Genomic DNA, 14679 nt, shown 5'->3' on the forward strand with positions numbered 1-14679 from the left:
GGTAGACCTGGGCCGTTACAAATGGTATCAGAGCTAGACACCAGACGATGTGTCAGCCTTCTCGCTATTCCCCGAAGGGAGTACACACGAGGCGGTGTGCTAGTCAGGATGTTGGGCCCCAAAGGGGGTAGATTGTGAGGTCTCACATTGTTGGGGAGGAGAACTAAACACCCTTTATAAGAGGTGGCAACCTTCCCCTAGCAGACATATTTTAAAGCCTTGAGGGGAAGCCCGAAAGGGAAAGCCCAAAGAGGACAATATCTGCTAGTGGTGGACCTGGATGGTTACAAATGGTATCAGAGCTAGACACCTTCCCTTAGCAGACATGTTTTAAAGCTTGGAGGGAAAGCCCAAAAGGAAAATTTGCTAGTGGTGAACCTGGGCCATTACAAATGGTATCACAGCTAGACACCTTCCCCTATCAGACATGTTTTAAAGCTTTGAGGGGAAGTCCGAAAGGGAAATCCCAAAGAAGACAATATCTGCTAGCGGTGGACTTGGGGCAGTTACAAATGATATCAGAGCCAGACACGAACAATGTGTCAGCCTTCCTACTGTTCCCCAAAGGGGGTAGACACGAGACGGTGTGTCAGTAAGGACGTTGGGCCCCAAAGGGGGTAGATTGTGATGTCTCACATTGGTTGGGGAGGAGAACAAAACACCCTTTATAAGAGTGTGGAAACCTTCCCCTAGCAGCGTTTTAAAGCCTTAAGGGGAAGCCCATGGACTTAGGCCATCACGGTTACATCTTCTCTACACCTGTTGTTGGTAAGTAACATTAAACTCCTTCTAAGTCCACAATGCTACGTTGCTAGTAACACGAGTACTGCAAACCTTTTTCATTTTTTATTAATACTTTTCAACTTTTTAAAAAATTCAAAAATACCCTTACGGTTGTTACACGCTTAAAAAATATCCATAAAATATTTTAAAATAAATTGGAGATTTGACAATAATTTTGATTAATTTAGCATTTTTTTCTTTTAATAGGGCGTAGTTAATTTGGAACAATGAGCAAACTTATTTTAGNAAAAAAAAAAAAAAAAAAAAAAAAAAGGGAAAGGCAGTTCGAGTGAATGAACACACCCGCTTAGATAAAAATGCGTTAAATTTCAATTCTTCCATCTTCCTGGCATTTGCAGTTGCTTCAAGAACTCTCTGGACTTGCTTTTCAACCAAGTCGCGGGAATTTCCAACGAACAGGATGAGATCCAACATCGTCACCGAGGTAAACTTTTGATTAGCGTTTTTCTTTTTCTAAGCTTCAATTTGGCTTGATTTTGTCCAGAGCTTTGAATTTCCGTCTAGGAATTCGAGCTTGTGAAAGAAAATCGTCGAAGTCTGTTTGTTGCTGTGAAGTGGGAGGAAAATAAGTGTTCTGGGGTTCTGGAAAGTTATTTTTGTGTATAATTGATTGTTTTTCGTTGAATTTGAGCGTAATTAACAGTGAAGTTCTTCAAAAATTGAGTTAATTAAGTTTCTGCAATGCTGTCGTAGTTTGATTTGTTGTCTGGATGCACTCCCAAAACTGCCGATGTAAAGAAATGATTAGATTCCTTAAGAGAGATCCACCTCCAAAGGTGTTTTCGTTTAGTTTTCAGGTAGCTAGCTCGTATCTTTAATCCTTATTTCATCTTACTCGGCTGCATACACATAATGTGAGAGAACAATTCTAGATAACTGATGCCAATGTCAAGCAGCTGAATTACATCTATCTCAGCTGACAAATGCTGAAGTACCCAAACTTCAAGTAACAATTAGGACGAAGTCAAAATCTTGATGTAGTTTCCTCCTTCAGAAAGTGAACCTTTGCCCTAATGGGTGAAATTTTAAAGCGGCCCGACCACCATGTTTATGTTCTTTCCATGCTGCTTCTAATGGATAAGGCAATTTCCTTTCCATTTCTTTTTTCCTGCCGTCCAATGAATCTTAATGGAGTAGGGAGAAGCTCCACTTCCATTTGTTCTGGTTGTGGAAATTGTGCCTGGAGAGTAGCATTATTGCCAGTCATACTATTTAGTAAATAATAATACATATGGACTGGGAGGATGAATACGAGTATTATGAGGCAGTTGAAAGATGCCTATTTTTTCCACCGTCGCTGTAGTTTCAAATCCTTCTGGCGAGTCTATGGGGTTGCAACCTCAAATTAACCCAATCTCTCCCGCTGCAAATTTTTCTTTTCTTTTGGTTCCTTGCATTGTGTAGCTAGCTGACCCATAACCTTAAGCATGGTCCTATTGAATTATCTACATTCATGATAATAGTGAGAAAACAAATTTAAATAACTAATGCCAGTGGTAAACGGCTAGTTTATACTGCGGATAGCTGAATTATAATTATACAAGTTGGAAAATTAGACTTGAAAATCAATTAATTAGACTTCTAATGATAATTAAAGCTAAGTTATAAGCTTGATACTAGCATCATTATGTTTCTCCGAGTATGGAAGAAAAGAGAAAATAAAGAAGACTGCCTCACTTTTTGTTTTGGTGGCTGATAGGCAGGATTGCCAACAAGGGTGGGGCAATGGTGGGAAGGCATTCCATTCTTTACTTCAGCTATTATGATTATCTGTGGAACCATTTACTTGGTGTGTCTCTTGGTTGGATATGACTCATTTGTCGAAATATGTTTCTTACCTGTGGCAATCCTATCGCAGTTTCAAGGTATATTTCTCCTTTCCTCAATATGTAGTGGTTGCTTTTTGTGTCATCGAATCTATAATTGACTGTCTTTTAGTTTATTTTTGTAGTAATTCTATTCATGCTCATGACATGGTTTTAGGGTGTCAGAATCTAACCGCTGCTCAAGTTGAGGTTTTTAGGATTCTGATCATTTCGTGTGACCACAATAGTAGATCTGGGGCTGGGACCTTGTAATGAACAAGTAGATCGGAACTGCTTTTCAACAAAATTTGCTTGTTTTTATTACTGAATTAGATATTGTAATGTTAACCCCAGTTGTAAGGTGCCACCATGTTTTGTTGGAATTTATAACGGACAACCATCTTGAGCCAGCCAACACCTACCTACGATCCTTCTTTCAAGCAATATATTTAGTATTCTTCTACATGATTGAGCATATTTGTTTAAAAAATTAGATTCTATAGTTTTTTCATGAAGGTCAATCTTTCTTCATGATGGATTGTGCAGTTGGATTACTCTCAGGGTATACTTGTAATTTGGATAAGAAACTTGCAAATAGCATTCCACAAAACAGAGTATACTAATTGGTATTGTGTTTGTGATGGAAATAAACCAAATTAGAGTATTTGTACCCAAAATATGGTACTTTGTATCATAATTTGTACTAACAATTCACATTTGATGTGGCCTACGTTCCTTCCTTAGTTTATAATTTCTGATTTTTTTTTATTACATGGCATATATACACATCCTGTAATTTTCCCTTATTACTTTGCTAGTTGTTACATAGAAGTTGGCCAATTCTTCTCAAGGTTCTTAATGCTATTTGGTTCTATCATGCAGTTTACAGGATTTTTACGTCCGTTCTTTTTCATGGCTCGCTACTTCATGTTTTATTCAACATGTTGGCTTTAGTGCCTTTGGGTTCTGAACTAGAAAGAATCATGGGATCAATCCGCATGCTCTACCTGACAATTCTCCTAGCCATAAGCAATGCTATTATTCATCTTTTCATCGCTGTTGTCATGGCTCATAACCCCCTTCATCATTATGACAACCCTATGAATGAGTGTGCCATAGGATTCTCTGGAATTTTGTTTTCATTGATTGTTATAGAGACAAGTTTGAGTGGTATTCAATCCAGGAGGTAAGTCTTTTAAACTGATGACTCGTAGTACATGATATTTACTGTCTTTGCCTTGTCTTTTGAACACTGAAACAAAAAAATTGTGGTTCTCTGATGTCTAAAGGCATCATGTTCAGTGAAACTCTAGATAGCAAGGAGAACATCCTTTGGGCCTCAAAATTGGATTATTTTCTTTGCTCCATTACATGACCAATTTTTCCTAAATGAGCCTTATGCATACATTATATGCAGGATAATCCTTTTGTATAAACATATTTGATAATACGGTGTATAATATGTTGATTTCCATTATAGATACATGCGTTTAGGTTAACTAACGTGTTTTTCTTTTCCCCATCTCTTGACTTGCAGTGTTTTTGGCCTCTTTAGTGTTCCTGCTCAATGGTAATATTTATTAATTTGCTTAAATTAATTTCAACTATCCTGTGTATTCATGTTAATAGTTGGTTGAATTCCTGTGACCTGGTTTAGGTATGTGTGGATTTTGTTGGTGGTGTTCCAGCTTCTAATGACAAACGTCTCATTTCTAGGGCACCTATGTGGCATAGTGTCTGGATTTGCCTGTCAGTTTTTCCTATCTCTTAAGCCAATTTTTCTATTGTATATCGGGGAATTGAGGGTGCTGATTCTCTTTTATCAACATTGCAGATACTTATGGACTATTAAACTTTCTCTTACCTGGAACGTCCTTTTATTCTGCTATGGAGTCTTCCTCTTTGCTTGTAAGTGCTTTGTTGCAATGGCAATGGATGATGAATGAGATTGTTACTATAACTCTGTTTGTAATCACGTTAAGATTCTAGTGTTCTTGACAGTCATAATGATTGGTGAAGTTATTAGAGGGCATAAACTCTGGTAGCAGATCAATACAGCCTCCAAGCTGAATGTACTAATACGTCCGAGTGAAGACATGTTAATGTCATATTGCTGCATTTTCCACCCATAATAAGACACAAGAAAAAAGAGGGTTAACCATAGTGTTCATTTTTTCTATGAGGGCGAAGGTCTCATGGTAATCAATTTCATAGTATTTAGTGAACTGCGTTGCTAGCTTCCTAGCCTTATATCTACCAAGAATCCATCTGAGTGAGCACCCTTAGGTTTGTTGTTTTTCCAGGAAAATTTCCCTTCGAGCAGTTTCTTATGAATCTCCTATAAAATGTAGCTAGACCAAAGAAACTTGTACCTCTACTAGTTTCTGCATTGGCCAATCTCTCATTGCCTGAACACTGGAAGGGTTGAGATAGATGTCCTCATATCTAACAATAAATCCAAGAAAAGGTTCCAGAACCATGAAGATACATTTTATAAGACTATGATTGACATATAGTTTGTGATCTGAGTTTTCTAATATCATCTAACTGAAGAACGATCGAGAGTTTGAGGAAATGCTTTTAAACCTGGTTTATTAGTATTGAATAGTCCAAGCAATATAAACAACCATATGAATAGTCCCTCATAGTCTGGTTATCAATTGACTGTAAATACTGCTGTACATATATGTAGCAACTTCCCCTTTTTGTCATTTTTTATTTTTATTGAGGAAATGATCTATTTTTATTTGGTTGCATTCTTTGGTGTAACCTTCTTGATTTTTGTTTCATAATGGTAATTTTTTTGTAGTCATCTTGTGTGAGGCGACCAAAATTTATTTTGTGCACTGGTGGAAATCCTTCTGCCCAGCTTCCAACGTACTCTGGCCAAAATACCGTGACCAAGTAAATTTTTACCCTGATCACATGTATTATATTACCCAATTACATATTTATGTACGTTTCCATCCATTTTACCTTTTCCATTTTAACAGTGGCCTCGCCTTTCCTAATGTCTGGAGAAACTTATCTTCATGGATGCCGCGTAGAGATGTAGTTACTGAGGTATCTTGTTCTCTTAAAATGGTTAAAATTACTTTGTACATATATGATTCGGCTTTTGATGTAGAATAGAGTTGGAAAGGGGAAGTAGATAGAACAGGAAAACATGAGTTAGCACCAATATAGACTCGGGTTATTAACAAAATCATTCAGAGTGAACTTGCTGAGTTAGTTCGCTTGGCAGTGTGGTTAGGTTGATAATTAGCACCATTAATTAGGGTGATTAGTTATCTTGGGAGTTATAACTTGCTGAGCTAATCTGTTAAGAGTTAACAAGAGAGTGTAGCTGAGGATTGAAGACAGGAGGAGGGCAGTGCAAGCTTCTGTAGTTGCTTGTGGAAACTCGTAGTAATTGTGAACAGATCATTAAGATCTCTTATTCTTTTGGTTACTAACAACATCATTCAAAGTGAACTTGGTTAAACCAAAACAAAAAAACATTAAATATTTTGTTTTATTATCAATGTTGGCGTTGTTATGATTGGAAATTTGACGTGGTACAGCCACAACAAGACAGCAGATTTCCTGGACGTGGAAGAACACTTGGTTCCGTTCAAAACCAAACAGTTCCTGTTGATGATTCAGAGTTTGATCTGCAGACCAGGTTATTGGATAGGAGTGCTGCAGACCATCAGTCATCTGATGGAAGGTAATAAGATTTTGGGGGTAAAAATCAATTTTTATTCTTGAACTTGTCAAGTTGTATCAATTAATCCTAAAATTTTAATTTAGTCAAATTGCACCCCAAGCATAGATAAGTGTTGCAATCTTTACCTTCTCATAAGTATTCATTTGAAATTTCATTAAGAAAAAGTATTCTCATGTACAATGAATTATAAAAACATATGTATGGTGCAAAATCGAAAGGGTTTTTAAAGAAAAACGATATTGGAGCTAAATTTTTGCCTAAATTTATGAGTTTTGGAAAAAAAAAAAAATTGCTTTTTGTTAAAATTAGCGATGAATTAGTGGAAATTGAATAGAAGGTTGATATTGCAACATTAAGATAAGTCTAGGGTATAATTTGATGAAATTGAAAGTTTAGAGATAAGAACTAAATTATTTCTAAGGGTCTTTTTACATTTATACTATGATGTATATCTTGACCTGAGAGATAATCAGAACTATAATGTGAATTTAAAGCCAATTTTGTTAGGTTCAGAAGCTCTATAATACTCGTTCACTCGAGCAATTCTAGACGTTGTCTGTGCTGTATTGACTTTTGAAGTTTGTCGGAGTGAAAGTTTTGGCATGCAGTATGGTTAATAATGAAACGTGCCCATGTTGGTATTTCAAATCTATAGAAATCTAATACTATGAAAAGCTGAAGATTTATTTATGTTTTTCCTTCCCAGGAAACAAATTATATTATGGGTCTGTTTGAGAATGTTTTAATTATTTATTATTATTATCTTTTGTTTCAAGAAGCATTTTATAAATGTTGATACACAAATCAGTGCCCATAATGCAGTGTCATGCATGATTTTCTTACCCCAACATCTTATAGGGTTTTACTTGATGATTTTGTTAGGCAAAACAATACCGCGGTAGTAGATCGAGCAACCCCAATACAAAACCAGGTTCATCTCGTCTTCCTGCTTACTTTGCTCTTTCCAGAGTCTTTGGTTTAATTGTGAACTTGTTGCAGAGACCAGTTGCCTTTGATGCAGCGATTCAAAAATTAGTATCAATGGGTTTTGAAAAGGTAACTTTTTTACTCCATGTCATTGCAATAGCCCGTTTTTATTACTGTTTTAAAATACTTCTCTGAACTGCGTGACTATATGGGCAAGTTCTCTATTTTCGTACTCCCCTTTGCTCTAATGCTTACATTGCCATCATTATTAGTATAATTCTAAAGATTTAAAGTTTCATACTTGAGATGGTTCGTACCAAGAATATTGTGAGATCCCACATTTTCGTACTAAGAATATTGTGAGATCCCACATTTTCGTACCAAGATTATTGTGAGATCCCATATTGGTTGGAGAGGGGAACGAAATATTCTTTATAAGGGTGTGGAAACCTCTTCCTAACAAACACGTTTTAAAACTGTGAGGCTGACGGCGATATGTAACGGGCCAAAGCGGACAATATTTGTTAGTGGTGGGCTTAGGCTGTTACAAATGGTATTAGAGCCAAACACTGGGCGGTGTGCCAGCGAGGACGCTGGGACACCAAGGAGGGTGGATTGTGAGATCCCCCGTTGGTTGGAGAGGAGAACGAAACATTCTTTGTAAGGGTGTAGAAACCTCTCCCAACAATGCGTTTTAAAACCGTGAGGCTGACAGAGATACGCGTAACAGACCAAAGTAGGCAATATCTGTTAGCGGTGGGCTTGGGTTGTCACTTAACATAGAAGATTTTGTGCCGGACTTAATTTTATACCTCTAATCTTCATACTTTTTTCACAAGACTGGTCCGGTATTTCTTAGAAGTTTGTTTTCAGCTTTCTTGTTTCTTTATACATGCTAGCTATAGACGTGACACCTTATATAAACTCACTTTACCCATTAATCAAGATAGAAGATTCTATTCTAGAGACCGTAACTAAACGAATGGCCAGTTTGATCATTGATTTCAGAAAGTTGGAGTTTCCGTTTGCCTTAAAAGTTGGAGTTTCTGCATTCTCTCTTATGTATGACCTGCCTTTCAAATCTGCAAAACTCCTTGTTAGGTCTGTTAAGTTCAGTTGGATTCTCTAACTTCTTACTCTTAAAGGCTATATAACAATTAACAACTCAATCAACTTCTGAGAATGTTTTGTTTCTAAAAGTTGTGAATATACTTGTATCCTAACACATAGTTTACATTTCTGTATATTTTTTGAAAAATACATGTATAAACTAGTGTAAAACATAGCCAACCAATGCTTTTTCTGTGAGATCCCACGTCAGTTGGGGAGGAGAACGAAGCATTCTTTATAAGGGTGTGGAAACCTCTACTTAGCAGACAGTTTTAAAAACCTTAAGAGAAAGCCTAAAGAGGACAATATCTGCTTGCGGTGGGTTTGGACTGTTACAATTTTAGTGGCAGCCTTTGACTCAAAATATTTTGGAATGTTTACAGACCCAGGTAGAAGTTGCGCTAGCAGCGGCGGACGGGGACGTTAATATAGCCGTTGAAATTCTTATGAGCCAAAAGGTTTATCTTTCATGACGAGTGCAAATTCATGAGTCGTTTATGATTTGGTGTGTACTTTGCTAACCATGGCAACTAATGATTTCCTGCAGGAGTAGTTGAAAATTGCAACCAAGTTTAATTGAGCTCATGCCATGGGAATCTTTCACTACTCACAGGATTTTCTTCACTTTTACTCAGCTTTAATTTCATTTTGTGTTGTATTTTTCAAGGGAATCTTTTAGGCTTAGAGGGGATATGTGCTCTAATCTTGAAAATATACGTGAAGCTTTATAAGCATAGAAGGCTAATGGGAATGTAATTAGATGTGGACCTCTTGAGATTGAATCCAAGATATATTAGCTCTTCTCTGTATAGCATGCAATATAAAGAACTTGACCTTAGAAAGTTTCAACCAAACAATGGTGGAAGAAAGAACTATAGAGAAAGTCTTTAGACAAATTAAGACTCCGAACACTAACATCCCTTCCCGTAAACTCTACCGTCAAAGATAAAAGAGTTGGACAACGACAAGACGACCCAAGTCAAAGATAAAAGAGTTGGACAATGACAACATAAAAGAGGGGGCTCTTAGCGCCAGAAAATTTATATAAATAGAGACTGCGAGGAACATTGAGGTCACTTGTTAAACCATCGTTTCAAGAGTTTTTTTTTGTACCGAGAGAGCGTTGAAAGTCTTAAGCTTGCTCATTAACCTTATACTTAACATTTTATTTAAAAATAAATAAAATACAACGTTTTTTATCTTACATTCTATTAGAAAATCTCTAAATAACCAAATTTACTTTATACAAAAATGTTTATTTTAATTGCAAATATATTTTTATATTTTGTCGTTAATCAATTAAAATTTACTTTTTAAAGGTTAAAGGTTGATAGTATAAATTAAAATCTTGAAGTTCTATGATTCAAAATTTAAAATTTTCACTCTAGTATACGACGTTATATCCACTCTTGTAAAAATTCGCTCGAAGAGTTTTTTGAACACCAAGGGGAAACCACAACTAAGGCAATAATTAGAATTAATGCAACCATATTCTACCAAATATGTGTTAAAAAAATTGGAATTTAACTTAGGAGAGTGAGTGATAAGGACGCCAACTCATTGTTTCCGACCTCTTTAATTAAAGGCTTCTAACGAAGGTTTAACCCATTTCGACATTGTTGTGCTCATCTTCTGGAGAAAGGAGCTAACTTTTTCTTGCTTGAAAGAAAGAAAATATGCCTCTTTTATAGTCTCACAGCTTCGCTCCTTCCTTTCACTCGGTAAAGCAATTTCGTCCCCTTATAACATTCTATCACCTTAATCTATTCTTTTGTTGAGGGTCTTGCACTTATTCCTTCCAACCCTATATTTACCTAGCAACTCAAAAGCTCTTATTCGAATGCATGAACACATCCGCCTATCGCCCCGTCATAGCACGATAAAATGCATGTTGAGTTGAACAAGAATACAACAAATTGAAAGCATTGACTCAATAAACAAAATGTTGTTCCAACCAACCAGACGATGGAGCAAGTTGCCCCCAAGGCTTACAATTTGGTCGGTTCAGTTACGACCGAGGACTTACTCGGTTTGGCCTGAATAGCTCTGTAAACCGAACCGAACTACCAGCTTGATTCCTTTCATCCCTACCAAACACACTATAACCAACACCAATACAAACCAGAAGGGAGATGACTTTTATGAATAAAATCAAAAGCAAAATCAGAAAAAAGGGATTGAACTGCAAACCTTAGAACAAATGCACATACTAATCTTTCAACTTAGAGAGTTTCCTAATCCATCCCCCCAAAAAAAACATGAAAAATGATCAAAAGAAATGCAATAGTGTAAAAACAGCCAATCTACTATAAAAAGTGGTTTTAGTTACAAATAAACAGCAGCTCAGATACCAACCAGAGAATTATAAGTACCATAAATGGCAAAAAGCAATCCGGAAATCAAAATGAAAGAATCCAAAACTTTTTGGCTGAAGCTTAGAGAAGAACCCATTAACCTCAGGTGAAAAATCGCGGGTAAAACAAATGAGATTAAAGCACATACAGTACTGCCAACAAGTGAGGCAAAGAGACCAAAACCTGGAACAAATGAAGCCAGTATGGCCAATCCGAGCACGATGATCGCCCGACTGATGTATGTAGCTACCTTCAGTTGTTTACCTGAAAATACATTATTGCTGTCTTGAATCTTCTCAAACAAGCTGCTTTGTTTCAACTTATCCTCCACAATCTCGTTAATTGGATGCAACATCATAGGGAATGTGAAAACCAGCCCCACACATAATCCAACCTGAAGCACATTTAAGATTCAAGTGAGAAAAGTTTTATTTTCGTGCCAACTATGATGTATTATAACAAACTACGAACAAAAACTAAATGATAAGAAGGTTTTGAATTCGAATTCTAGTGAAGGGAAGACCCATTAACTAGATTATAAAGTGAGTGAAAATCTTTTCAAATAAACTTCCATGCCTTGAAGAAGGATCCTGTTCTATCTATTTGATTGAAACACCCCCAACCAATTCCAGAGGATTGGTAATCTCTTCCAAGAAGGCTGTTCTTTTCACAGAACACTCCCTACCCTTCCCTCGCTAACAAGGTAATATTAATACCCACAAAACATAGCCAAATTACGCCTACAGTCAGCTATACGGACAACACGTCACACTAACAGTAATAGACCCTCTAATTAACTTCCATAGGACTTTTCCCTCATTACCCCTTCTAACGTACATGTTCACAGTAGCCTGACAGTTTATACTTGAAAAGACACCTACAAACTTAAAGTAGCTGTTAATTAACCAACATTAGGAGAAACAGTTTCGATTATTCATATCTGTTACGGGACATTCTCTAGGAATGAATCATTAGCTTTCTACAATTCTTTTTATCATTTTGTTTTGTTTGTCTAGTCATGTTTCCCATGGGTTAGTGAGTAGTCTGAAAGTTACAATTATCTATGTTCCACCAATTAGTATCTTTAGATAATCATCTATCATCTATGGTAGAAAACCTAACATGGTTCAAGTTGACACATCTCTTTTCACGAGTTTTAGGGAGGAAACTATCAGCATAAACAAAAGATAGGGTTTGATTAATTCCTAAAAGTACATTTCTAATTACGGATTCAACGTCATTCAGATGCAATGCAATACAGAGAAATACAGATCAGCATTCTAAAATCCATGTTTTTTAGAGCAGGGGAGCAGAAGAGGAGGAGAAACTACTCAAAGATTCAACAGCATCAGACAGATTCTTTTCACAACGTTGCTTTTGCACAATTTTGGACGTTCATTAATATGTTTGGGAAAAGGGTAGTGTTAAAAATCCCAACAGATGATTCAACTGTTGAACAAAAAAGGGGCACTGTTCCCATAAATCATTGACAATGGGTCAAATCAAAGAAACTAATCCAAAGAAATAACAAAATAGATCAATTCAATCAGCAGCACATGCATAAGAGAGGATAGCCACATGAAAATGTAACAAATGTCCAACTTGCAACAGAGTAGCATGTGATGTGACACAGAGATAAATCATACAGCTAGCTAATGATTTATAATTTATTCCCTTGTGGAAATCTTGTTATAAATTTAAATTAACCCTCAAAGACGTGAATGCATATAGGGCTTGATCTTGCCTAATGCTGCAACCTCATCTCAAGGATGATATGGTGGAAAGTGAATGAAAACTTATCTAAACATTTCCATGAAAGAATAATCAAATCTGAGAAATTAGTAATGCATCCATAACCATGTTTACCTGAACTGCTTTTGTTGACCAAGTGTTGGGGAGATTCAGAGTGATAATATCTCTGGTTTCATCACCATAAGCCATGTATCCAGAGAACCCAAACAAAACGTACACAGTGGTGATTCCTACAAAAGCCTGAGCAAGAACCTTTGGGAATGCAGCCTTGTCTTTCATAGAGGACTCCAAAGCCAATGTCATACCAAATCCTTCAAAACAGAACACTGCCATCCCTCCTGCAAATGGCAAACCTCGCATATTCGATGTAATAGCTGTTCTTTTATCAAATGAAATTCCGCCGGCTATTGCTTTCTGTATATCTTCCTTCACCACGATTCCCATTGCTATTGCATTGCAAATATCAGCAAAGATACTGAAGGGTGCTAAAGCAGCCAGACTTGGAATCCATGACAACACAACTTCAACTACTGCTATTAAAAATATATAGTATGACATTGCGAGGCCATGACCTTGAAATACAGATGAAAGGTTTTGACCGATAAATACTAGGTATGCCACCGAGCCTCCACATTGGGCAAAGAAAATGAGAAACTCTGTAAGGTATCGACCTTTGCTTCCCATACATATGTATCCCAAATCCCCAAACGTTCTTGATTCGTTGGATCTTCCTTGTGACGTCAATTTCTCCCTACATTTCACCTTACATGACAAGAAAATTGAACAGAACTACAGCTTCAGAAAATCTTCACAAAGGCATCAAACACAGTAATTCAAACATTTAACATACAACATTCAAACATTTTATTGGTTAACAACGTAAAATCAAAGCTCAGTAGAAACACCGAACAGGTTCTCTCAAATTCAGAAAATTAATTCGCCAAACAGGTCAGCGGTATACCTTAACGTAACGATGAAAGCTTATGAATCTTAATCAATTTCATCATCCGAACTGTTGGTCACCTTATATAAACGAGAAAATTGAATTAAAATTTAACTTCAAAATAGCATTCCGAGGAATCAACAACAACAATTCAAACATTTACACATACAACAGCATTCAAACTTTTCATTAGTTAACAATGAATAAGAGNAAAAAAAAAAAAAAAAAAAAAAAAAAAAAGAGAAACGAACCAGGAGGAGCATGCAGTAGTAGGTAGCGACGCCGGCGAGTGCGACGCCAAATGATCCAGCACCCCAACCAGCGATTCTGAAAGCATAAGGCAAACCTAAGATGCCGGTTCCGACGACGGAGACGATGATATTGCCAAGAGCTTGTAGTGTGGAAGTAGTTCGCAGAGAAGAAGAATGGAGCAGAGGGATTTCTACAGCGTCGGTGGGCAGCTCCATTGTTGGCTCTGGTTCAAGATGAATGAAGATTATGTTTTGAATCCCTTTTATACCATTGGTTTAGATTGGCTTTTATTAAATAGATTTATTTGGGTGAGTTTCCATTTTTTTTTTTAATTACTTTTAATTATACCATCTATATGCTTATCTCAATTATTTATCTCGAGATCCGCCCCAAACAGATAAAGAATCTCCGTTTAAAAGCAAAATGAGGTAGAGAGTGATCGTTAGCTAAATGGGGTCCGGGGGAAGGGAAGGGGGTGGTCGAGGCAGATATTATATTATCTGTTCCTATTAGGGTCGGACTAGATATTATATTCTCTGTTCCTACTAGGGTCGGGCTGGAGATTATANAGGAAAAGGAAAAAGAAAAAAGAAAAGAAACTCGCAGTACGAACACATTCTCTCAGACTCCTAAAATTAATTCGGCAAACAGGTTAAATTAACACCTTACCTTACGACAATAGCTTTCCGAGAAATCAAACACCATAACTCACACATTCAGGCACACAACAACATTCAAATCGTTCATTAGTTAACAAGGAAGAAAGAAATCGCAGTAGAAGCACCAAAAACACTCTCTCAGATTCAGAAAATCAACTCGCCAACCAGGCTAATACTACACCGTGCCGCAATCACGCAAGCAAATGAATCCTAAGCAATTTCATCATCCAAACAGGCGGATCATTTACCAAAATCCAGTTAGCTCTATCAATCTAAACGATAAACAACAACAAAAAAAAAAAAAAAAAAAAAAAAAAAAAAAAAAAAAAAAAAAAAAAAAAAAAAAAAAAAAAAAAAAAAAAAA

At 36.6% G+C, this 14679-nt stretch overlaps 2 protein-coding genes and 1 non-coding gene across 3 annotated transcripts; 1 reads left to right on the forward strand and 2 right to left on the reverse strand.

Annotated features, from left to right (window-relative positions):
• The first annotated feature begins 1044 nt into the window (after positions 1–1044).
• Positions 1045–9164, forward strand: LOC111804428 (rhomboid-like protein 15). The gene is made up of 13 exons (XM_023689231.1): positions 1045–1228; positions 2504–2669; positions 3492–3795; positions 4147–4179; positions 4267–4358; positions 4444–4517; positions 5419–5513; positions 5603–5672; positions 6173–6318; positions 7201–7249; positions 7318–7374; positions 8739–8813; positions 8903–9164. Exons 1-13 carry the CDS (start codon positions 1205–1207, stop codon positions 8906–8908), a joined length of 1191 nt encoding a protein of 396 aa, XP_023544999.1. The 5' UTR covers positions 1045–1204; the 3' UTR covers positions 8909–9164.
• LOC111804595 lies at positions 3874–3987 on the reverse strand. The gene has a single exon (XR_002816558.1). It is a non-coding gene; the product is annotated as a small nucleolar RNA snoR136 (small nucleolar RNA).
• Positions 9165–10621: 1457 nt separating the features above from the next.
• LOC111803102 (amino acid transporter ANT1) lies at positions 10622–13899 on the reverse strand. The gene is made up of 3 exons (XM_023687374.1): positions 13656–13899; positions 12576–13223; positions 10622–11103 (listed from the first exon to the last, which is right to left on the reverse strand). The coding sequence occupies exons 1-3, from the start codon at positions 13869–13871 to the stop codon at positions 10699–10701; spliced, it is 1269 nt and encodes a 422-aa protein (XP_023543142.1). The 5' UTR covers positions 13872–13899; the 3' UTR covers positions 10622–10698.
• Between the last annotated feature and the right edge of the window lie 780 nt (positions 13900–14679).

Source organism: Cucurbita pepo, chromosome LG10 (assembly GCF_002806865.2).
Source record: "Cucurbita pepo subsp. pepo cultivar mu-cu-16 chromosome LG10, ASM280686v2, whole genome shotgun sequence".
In the NCBI taxonomy this organism is placed as follows: Eukaryota; Viridiplantae; Streptophyta; class Magnoliopsida; order Cucurbitales; family Cucurbitaceae; genus Cucurbita; species Cucurbita pepo.